At 41.3% G+C, this 10,590-nt stretch overlaps 1 protein-coding gene across 1 annotated transcript; it reads left to right on the top strand.

Moving 5' to 3' along the window:
• Window positions 1–1,483: 1,483 nt before the first annotated feature.
• Window positions 1,484–10,587, top strand: stx4 (syntaxin 4). Its single transcript, XM_008437457.3, has 10 exons — window positions 1,484–1,703; window positions 2,030–2,128; window positions 5,010–5,109; window positions 5,293–5,367; window positions 5,451–5,521; window positions 5,936–6,044; window positions 7,376–7,449; window positions 8,432–8,569; window positions 8,645–8,755; window positions 9,252–10,587. Exons 1-10 carry the CDS (start codon window positions 1,674–1,676, stop codon window positions 9,327–9,329), a joined length of 885 nt encoding a protein of 294 aa, XP_008435679.1. The 5' UTR covers window positions 1,484–1,673; the 3' UTR covers window positions 9,330–10,587.
• Window positions 10,588–10,590: the final 3 nt, after the last annotated feature.

The following is a 10,590-nucleotide window of genomic DNA, read 5'->3' as shown; positions in this document are numbered from 1 at the left end:
TGATGTCAGGAAAACCTACCAATGGCTGGAGAAAGCTGGACTCAAGGACAGCACAGAGGCTCTCATCCTGGCCGCCCAGGAACAGGCCCTAAACACCAGAGCAATAGAGGCTCAGATCTACCACACCAGACAAGACCCAAGGTGTAGGTTGTGCAAGGAGGCCCCTGAGACAGTCCAGCACATAATAGCAGGGTGCAAGATGCTGGCAGGGAAAGCGTACATGGAACGACATAACCAAGTGGCGGGCATAGTGTACAGGAACATCTGTGCAGAATATGGACTGGAAGCCCCAAGATCAAAGTGGGGAACACCCCCAAAAGTGGTGGAGAATGACCGAGCTAAGATCCTGTGGGACTTCCAGATCCAGACAGACAAGATGGTAATGGCGAACCAACCGGACATTGTGGTGGTGGATAAAGAACAGAGGAAAGCCGTTGTGGTGGATGTAGCAATACCAAGTGATTACAACATCAGGAAAAAGGAGCATGAGAAATTGGAGAAATACCAGGGCCTCAGGGAGGAACTGGAAAAGACCTGGAAGGTGAAGACCACAGTGGTGCCTGTGGTCATCGGGGCCCTCGGGGCAGTCACCCCCAAACTGGAGCAGTGGCTCAAACAGATCCCAGGAACAACATCAGACATCTCAGTCCAGAAATGTGCAGTTCTAGGCACAGCCAAGATACTGCGCAGAACCCTCAAGCTCCCAGGCCTCTGGTAGAGGACCCGAGCTCAGAGGATGAAACAGACCACCCGCGGAGGGTGAGAAGGGAATTTTTTTTATATATATATATATATATATATATATATATATATATATATATATATATATATATATATATATATATATATATATATATATATATATATATATAATTGTCATGGTACCCTCAAGAACTTAAAACTACTTTCACACTTTCACCCCTGCCTAGAAGAGTTGCTTTTACTCTCGTTGTACATAGAATGACATTAAAAGCCATTCTTTTCTATTCTGCTCTGCTGTTATTCTGCTATTGTAATAATTTTACTCTAACCCAAGGCCTCTCTTTGGCTAGTCTGACCACGGCTGCAGTAAAGTGTCAACATATTAAAAATCAAAGCGTTTAATATGAACCGCAAGGATGTGGAGAGAAAGAAAACGTAGAACACGTATTAATGAACTGTAGAATATATGAAACCGAAAGGGAATATTTAAAAAGAATAGTCAAAAAGACAGGACAAGAATGGAGTCTCAAAGGAATATTAGGAAATGAAGGAAATATAAAAGATATTTATAGACTAAGGAAAGCACTGTTTACATTTCTTAAAAACACAAGATTAATAAATAGAATTTAAAAAGAGGTAGAGAAATGCTGCTACACACTCATGCACAGTAGGTGGCGGTATGCACCTTAAAGTTGCTTGCAATCCGCCATAATAGAAAAGAAGAAGAAGAAGAAGAATATGAACCGCAACAATGTGTTTTATCTGATAACAGCATCTGCCACACGACGGCGTCCAAGAGTTGGTGGCTGCTGTGTTGGCCGCAGAAGAAGAAGTGAACCACTGTAAATTACTTGTTGAATGACAGAAGAGGAAACATTTCGGGAGTTTCATCATCGGGACCAGCTATTGTTTCTTTTCGGCGTCGAGTTGCAGCGGGTTTCAACGTCGGATTGTGAACTTCTTTCGGAAAAATGCGGGACCGAACAAAAGAATTAGGAAGCGTGAGTTTCAAAGTTAGCGGCTAACATTAGCGTGCTAACCTGCTAAAAAGAAAAGTTAATGGTGTAGTCGAGGAGCGACTTTAAGCTCCTGTCTGCGGTGACAACTTTTATTAAAATGACAACACGGGTTATGGTGTCAAAACAGTTGTGTTTAATGGCTGTTTTTGAGTAATTTGGGAAGCAGGGCGGCGCTGTATTGAGAGCTTCCGTTAGGATGTGTGAGGCCGGGATCAGCCTGGGCAGGGCTGCTGGGGAAGCGGCACAAAGTCAGTGAACTCTAGCAGGGGACTCATGTCTCTGTGGATCTGTTTTTAATTCTCCTACAGAAAGCCGACGCTTCAGATGACGACGACGAAAGCAAAGCTCTGATGACTGGAACATCTTCAGCGAAAGATGACAAGGACAATGAGACTTTCTTCAAAAAGGTGAGACCAGCTGAGTGGAGGTGCGAAACCTCATCCAGATGACTTGAAACATCCCTAAATATGTTATCCAAATTATTTAAAGGGATTTTTTTTTTTAATTGAAAGAGTTTTGGAAATGACTACGATAGTGTGTGTAGGTTGAAAAGTAGGACCCTTCATTTACAGCAGGGGTGTGAAACTCATTTTCATTTTGGGCCATATCAAAAACCTGAACGCTCTTAAAGGGCCAGTAGTGCCAGAATGTAATGAATAAACCAGTTCAGCTATTAAAATATCAATAAATATCTGTGCGTTTCAGCATTCAGTAAGTGTTTCTTAAATTTAAATGAAATAAAATTTGAACGTCTTTTCACACTAATCAGACCATTCAGGATTTTTTTTTTTTAACAACCAAAATCACAGATTTTGTGGCGCTAATTTAGAAATATTTGTAAAGCATTTTTATGGTATTTTGTGCTAATATGTGACGTTAAGTGTGACTTTTTATTAATCGCTGTATCGGCCACACACTATATCATCAAGGAAGGCTGAGAAAGTCACTGAAACCCAAAGTTTTTGGGTTGCAGTAAAAATTTTGAAAAAATTGTGGGAAATCTAGATTTTTTTTTTGCAGATGTGTTGGAAAAAAAATCTTTTTTTTTTTTTTGTTTAGGGTTAAATAGGATTTTATACTGGATTCATAACTAAAACCTCTATCAAATGACCTGCAGAAGATTTCTCTCATTTATGTCCAACAACGCTTAGAAAGACGACGACGCTCAGACTTCATAGAAAAACTGAACTAAGTTTTGGCCAAAGAAAGTCTGGTTGTTGTACATCCAAGCTAAAGTTTTTGCTGCATTTGCAGTTTCAGGAGTACATTGTTCAGTTCCAGAATAAACTTAGGGAAGTTTGAATAAGCAGGAGGTGTTGCTGCAGAGTTGGTGACTCACTGCAGTTGACCCGGTTGCCTTTGACGGCAAAACTTTGTGTTTATTCCAGCTGGCATAATAAACTGAATGCGACTTCATTATAACTAGGATTAAATTGTAATTGAATGTAAACCCGGCTGCGTGGTTGGGTTGAATTTAGTGCATCTTTCTTTATTTAACTTGGATTTGCATGTTAAGTGGCTCGAGATTACATTTGTTATGAATATGCTCCGTTTAAGTTATAAAAAGTAATAAAAAAATTAAAAAAAATCTAATTTTAGTCTTATTTCCCATATCTCAGTTAAACCCTCTATATTGTGCTTCACCAAAGTACATTACAACATTTTTCCAGCCTGGAAATGAGGAGCCATTTGTGATGTCAAACACTTTCAGTTTCTGTTGACCAATGGATGACAAACTTTCCAGTTTGCTGTTACCATGGTAACAGTTGGGAAGAGTTTGCATTTCATATCTGCTTTATGACATACTTTAGTTGCTTTCGTCTAGCTTGTCTGGGTTCCCATCACATCTGATAACGGAGGTTTTCCAGTCTGGAAACATTTAGTTTTGTCTTTGTTGTGACTATAAAACAAACGCGAGACGACTACATGCCGTACAGCTGCTCCATAGCTTTAGTTGTATTAATATGCATTAGATTTGTAATGACACTAAAAGAATCAGAATGATGATTGGCTGTATTGCTAAGTATAAAAATGGGCAACGATAACTCAAAACTATGAACATAACATGTTTTTTGAGGTGATTGTGAGTCCAGGAGCGTTATTACTAATCAAGCAAAAAGCATGAAAAGAGAGAAATGTGACTTTTGTCGTAATAATTCACGCACTGTCCTTCAAAGGACGCAGCATCCAGTTTCTGAAAGTGTTAAAATCGGTGCCAGGGGTTTAAATGGGCTTAAACATCGCACAGACTGGTTGTTTTGACAACATGTTAGGCCTTAGTAATCCGTCTCCTCTGATCGAAGCCACGGATGAGGATTTTTGGTTTCAGTTCAAAAGATCTTAGTGAGAGAAAAGCAAGTGGCCATAAAAGTCATTTAAAAACAAAAAATGGAGGCGTTTTCTGTGTTTTACATGGCAGTTTGAGTGAAATTACCAACCAACATGACCAAGCAGGGTCACCATCTGCTGTGACAAACTCCTGTTCTGTTATTATGATAAACAGCCGTCCACTGAGGAGGAGCTAGCAAATGTCATCTATTGGCAAATAAAAGCAAAAAAGGAAAACTAATGGCACCTGTCCTGGACTATAATAATGCAGTTTTATTATTCTGATAAATGTCTTACTAATCATATTCACCAACGTCAATAAATGTACCATCAAAGGTTTAAATCACTGAACAATAACTGAGCCTTTCTTGACAACTTATTAGTTCTTGCAGTAATTATATCATTCACTGAGGAGAACTGCAGTAACTACCGGTGCAGTAGCTTGGAAATCTAACAAACCAGCACCCTACTGAGTGACTTATAAGAGCTCTCAGTGAACCCAGTCCGCCTGTCGTTCACCACGGTAGGAAACGACGTCTTATAACTGCGTCTGCAACTGGAAGCGCTCAGTTGAACAGCCCCGTTGCTCAGGTGTCGGCCCTCATTTTGTCATGCTAGTCTCACTTTTCTGCCCATTACTGATCCGTGCTTTTCTTGTAGGAAACTGCACTACAACGATGCAGCTGTCAAAATGTTACTTTGAAGACCTCGGCATATGTTTCCTGATAAGGTTTCGTACAAACTAAGAACTGCTGTAAAAAAAAAAAAATCCTCAAACGGAGACGACGTTTCCTTTCATTAATGAATTTAAATCTCTTTTAAAAGCAATATAAACTGGGTCAGTGGTGGATGGGAGGGGAAGACAACGACAGCGATTTATAAAGCATTTTAAGTTGTTTACCAAAACCACTGTCTGAAATGCAAGAAGAAGAAAAAAAAACAGTATCTCTTGTGTTGCAGGTGCAAGATATTCACCAGTGCCTGCACGCTCTCAAGAGGATGGTCGCCGAACTGGAGAACAAGCAGAAAACCGTGCTGGGCGTGGCGCTGCCAGAGGAGAGTACGTGTTTTTATCCACATTCGCTTCGGCTGCTCTAAACGGACCGAGGCGAAGAATGAAACTCTGGTCTTAATAAAATGTTTTCTCTTTACTTGAGCTGAACTCTTCCCCAGGATCACATTTGATGCATGTTTAGATAGAATAATCACACCGGTACTTATCCTCCTCCGAATCCTCGGCCAGGTATGAAGAAAGAGCTCCAAACTCTTCGAGACGAGATCAAAACGTTGGCGGGTCAGATCCAGAGGAAGCTGAAGAGTGAGTGCTGGCTTCAAGCGGATGTTTTTGGTCTCCGGCCTGTCGGATTTAAACCGTCGACACTTTTTTTTTTCCCCCTACAGGTATCGAGCCTAAAAAGGGAGACGACGATGGAAAATATATTCCAATCAACATTCGGATGCAGCGCACTCAGGTAGTGTCTGAACAGAGAAACTTTTTTTTTTCCTTTTTTTTTTTCTGGAGGCTCTATGTTTGAGAAAAGGCCACAAGAACAAATGCATGGACTAGAATACAGCATACTAAAATAGCCTGCTTTTTACACTTTTTTCCCCCCACCGAATCTTCCGTTATAATGTTTGAGAAACTGATTTCCAAATAGAAAAATAAAAAAAAAATCATTTGACAAGAAGACCACAGAACATTACCACACTTTTTCCTTCCACTCAACTTTCCCTTGACATGCTAGGATGCAGAAGACTTCTGAAATAAATGAACTTTTTCACCCCATAAGTTTTAGAGCGGCAGCTGTTTAATTAGACTCTCTTCAGAAGAGCGACGTTGCTGCTCGTTTCCCCCGACTTGAACTGGTTCGCGTCTCTTTCCTCAGCACGGCGTTCTGTCGAAGGAGTTCGTGGAGCTGATGGGCCACTGCAACACCATCCAGTCCCAGTACAGAGACCGGAACGTGGAGCGAATACAGCGCCAGCTGAAGATCAGTGAGTCCACCAAGCTCAGTTTTTCTTTCTACAGTTTGTATCTGTGGTTTTATTCTGTCTGGGGAAAAAAAAAAAAAATCAAGGTTCACTTCCTCTTTGGCTCAGTTGCTGCCGGGTCACCATGACGGTCATCGCCAGACTCCTTCGTCTCATCGGTTTTAACATCTACAACCGATTAACATCTATACGCGTCACATTAATGCAAATTTGGAAAAATGCTAATATTAAAGTTTAAAAAGGAGAGGGTGAGGTTTTGAAGTTGACGGAGCTGCTGGTGACATTTCTTAACTCTCCCAGATGATGCAACAATCGTGTTCGTTTCTGTTTCTGTTTCTTCATCTGAACTTTGCTTCTGGGAATTCAAGATGACGAAGGCTTGCAAATCGGAGCCCTCGCACGTTCAGTGGCCTCATTCAGGATAAAGAACAATTGAGTTGCGGATGAGAATCTGCTTATGATAAACATGGATGCGATGCATTTATAAACACAGCCCTGATTAACTTTAATGTGGAAATGTAGCTCTATATTTTTACTCACAAGAGCACAGATTGCCGTCCTGATCTGTCCATTTTTTAGAAAACTAAACAAAATCAATACATGAGCTTTTCTTACTAATATTGACATATTGGTCAGAGTAATATGTTCTCAGCGTTGTTCACACAGACTCAATTACAAGTCATGTTGTTCTTTCTGCTCTCAAACATGTATAGTGTAAAAAAAAAAAGTAATAATTGTGTATGATACGACATGAAAAGCTGCAGATTCTTCCCAACTTTGGTAAACCAATCTAAACCGTTTTTGTACACAACGAGCTGCAGACGTTGTGTTTTCTTTCATCTGCGAAGGTTGGTGTTGCGTTGCAAATCTACTGATCTTGTATTGCCACGAATGAAGCAAAATATTGAGCTTCAGGGATGATTGATCAGAATTTCTCTGAACTGGAGGCAGACGAGCCCCTCTTACAGTAAACACAAAATGAACAATTGTTGAACTTCTGAGTTTTGTTGCTCAGTTTGTCTCAGAAAAGTCTGACGTATCAACGATGATCGGTTCCAGTTAAACAAACTCATGTCCCATGACTTTATAACTTCACACAATCTGTTCACACACACACACACGCTTGAAGCAGTACTCTGTGTGCCAGCTGCGTTGAAAGTGGCTGTGAAAGAGTCGCAGCTTCCTGAAGAGTCCTGAACCCCAAGCCGGACGTCGGCGGCTCCTCATGCAGGTTTTAACGGGAGCGGCTCTGAAATTCCTCAGGCGTCCACGATGACCTGCATGCAGCTCTGTTATCGTTCCAAACTCTGATCTGCTTCACCCTCCGATTTCAGCTGGCGCCAACGTGACCGACGAGGAGCTGGACTCGATGCTCGAAAGCGGCCAGACGGATGTTTTCACTCAGAACGTGAGTCCTCTGGAAGGGAAATGGGCGGTAACCGTGGAAACACAGATTAGCTGCTGTCAGTCAGGTTGACGGGTTTGATTTCTTTTTTTCTCTTCCTTAAAACTGGACCAGATTTGGTAAGAAAACCCCAATTAGACCAGATTAAATATCCTGAAGTATTCAACCCCTAAACCACAAATCTCTCTGCTTCTCTTAGGGGTTTTTATGCCACAGACCAACACAAAGGTGTCCTACATGAGAATTGGATGAGAAATGAGGGACGTTTAGTTGCAAATAAAATGAAAACCTTTCATTCATTTATTACAACAGACTCTCAATCGGATTTAAATCTAGACTTTGACTTGGCCGTTCTTTTGTATGGAAACGCTTGCATAAACCTTTCCGTTGTTTCTCTGGCTGGACGTTTACGGTTATTGTCAAGCTGGAAAGGTTAAACGCGGCATCACTGCGTTTGGTCTCGTCTGCCGAGATCGCTTTCTTCCTGAGGCCTTGACAAGTATCAGAGTTGGGCCAGTCACAATAACAAATATTACTGGACCAGAAATGGTCTCAGAAATTATTGCAATAAACATTAACACTGTTGTTTTGAGACCATAATGATGCAAGTTCATCCTCTCAAAAACCAATAAAGTTTAATTTTGTGAAAATAAAAACGCACGCAACCGAAATAGCTGAAAATATCAATTATCAGAATGCAAATTGAGCTCATTTTAATTGATCATGTGATTAATTTACTGTGACGGCTTAATCAGAGTCAATATGGATAAATACATATGCATGTATTCAAGTTATTTGCAAAGAAACTGCTGAAGTGTTACTTTTTAAAGTTTTGCATCCCTTTGAGTTGGTCTTTCACATAACAACCCAACATGAACATCTGTGGTTGAATCGGCTGTAGCGTTTTGCCGTCGCCGTAGCTTAGAGTGAGGATTTCCTGTCTGCCAAAATACGAGACAGAAACGCAAACCTCTCTGCTGTCCAGATCCTCATCGACGCTCAGGCCACGAAGCAGGCCCTGAATGAGATCGAGTCCAGACACGACGAGATCCTCAAGCTGGAGCGGAGCATCAGGGATCTGCACGAAATGTTCCAGTACCTCGCCATGGAGGTGGAGGCCCAGGTAAACCGCAGCGACGACGAACCTCCAGCCTTCTCTTGAGGAAGGTCTGATTCTGACGCCTTCTGTCGCCTCCAGGGGGAAATGGTGAACAGGATTGAAAACAACATCAACCAGTCTTCGAACTACGTGGAGAAAGCGAAGGACAACCTAGACCAAGCCGTCACGTATCAGAGCAGAGCCCGCAAGGTAAACGCGGTCCGCTTTCCACCCGCCTGGTTTCAGGTCTACCTATGAAAACACAAATGTCCAAAAGTTGAACATTCATCGTCTTCAAAAAACCCACAAATATTTCTGCTCTAATGACGGAAGTGGAAGACCGAAGCTTAAATTTAAACCGGCTTTAAAATCTGCATAGTTTTTATGCAATAGTTTTAAGTATGCGACATATTAAGCTTCCCTTTTTTACCTTCCCTCGTTTACTTTACTTGGTTTTGTCCTGTAAAGCACTGCGGATTTCCCTGGGTATTATTCCAGAACATTATGAATGAACAGTTTCCCTGTATTTAGCTCCCTCTATTTTCCCATCTCATAAAATCTGTCTCTGCTAAAGAAATTCAAATGTCAACATCTCTGTAATGTGTTCAACGTTACAGTTTTGATACATTTTGCAAGATCAGTTTTATATGAACATGAAAGTTTAAGGGTTATAATCCTGTTTTCTTTGCTTCTCTTTCCACTGCAGAAAAAGTTCTGGATTGCCATCTGTTTGGCCATCCTCATCCTCATCATAGTCTGCACAGTGGTCGCCTCCTTCGCCTAGCGACGCCAGGCTCAAACCACGTCGCGTAAAAGCATCAACTCATCAAGCCCACAAGGAAGCACGGGCAAATTTAGTCTGCGTGTCCACACCTCCCTCCTGCACCCTCTTCACGTCCTCGTCTTCCTCTCAACACAGCGGTCCATCCTCATTTACGTCCCGAGGGGAGCGACGCGCTCGTGCATCAATCTCGCCTGCCGTTTTGTGCTGCAGGTTTTTGTCGGTCTCTCTTTCCACGACTCGGGAGGCCGCCTTCACTGTTACTTCAGCTGCACCTCCTCCGTGCAGAAGGGGAAAACAAAAAGAGGAACTATAAGTGACCTTGAGCAAGGCACACTGCAGTATTTAAGCCCCCCTGACACCGATTATGCTGTTCTCAGGAAAAAACTGTTGATTCTTGTTACGCCTCTTGCATGAAATTAGAGACCTTAAAAACAATTTTTATAGCCTTACAGAAGAGACTAATATAATTGTACATAATGTAATGTTGCAGATTTACATTTGTTTGTGTTTTTGTTTGTTTTGTTTTTTAACTCTATCAAACTGCTTTCGTGTAACGAGTGTAAATAGGTTGTTTTTTTTTCCGGTCCCCGGTGTAAGAAGCTCTTATAAAGACGTTAACACTTTAGTCCAAGAAGCTTGTATAAATGATCGGAACGTTGCGCAAGCTTCTGCGGCAAATACAAATGAGGAAAGTCTTTAAAACTGTGCCTTCTTCTTTACATGGGCCTGGGAACATTATGTTATGCACTAACGCTGTTAAGAAGGGATGGAGTTGAGTTTTTAAAATCACCTTTTGTGTTTTAATTCAGTCTTTGCATCACAGCTGTTCTCCTGCTTCAACTGGTTACTTCTTTTTTTTTTCCCCCTTCAGTTTGTGGGATCGTGATGATTCTGTCCTTGGCATGAGCCGGTATCAAAACCCACTGCATCTATAAAAATATATATCATGAATTAATTGCTCCCTATTGTTTTATGACGGGAAATATTTCCAAAAAGAAAAAAGCCAGGTTTGTCCTTGTGAGATGAGAAATAGTTGCCTTATTTCATCCAGCAGCAAGTGGGGGAGGAGCTGCTTCAGATGAAATTCGGCTCACATTTTCTAGCAACTCATTAAAAGTTGGGCTGATATCGGTGACTGAGGTAAATGCTTAATCTGTTGGGAAAGGTCCACTAAGTAGAAGAAAAAAAAGTTCCTACTGTGTAATATTACATCTGATAAAGGTTGCATGAATGTTTTTAAATAAAGTTATACTACTCAGTT

This window comes from Poecilia reticulata, chromosome 19, assembly GCF_904066995.2.
Source record: "Poecilia reticulata chromosome 19, P_reticulata-male-v2, whole genome shotgun sequence".
NCBI lineage: Eukaryota > Metazoa > Chordata > Actinopteri > Cyprinodontiformes > Poeciliidae > Poecilia > Poecilia reticulata.
Note: the sequence above shows the minus strand (reverse complement) of the source record. Positions and strands in the feature narration are given on the sequence as shown.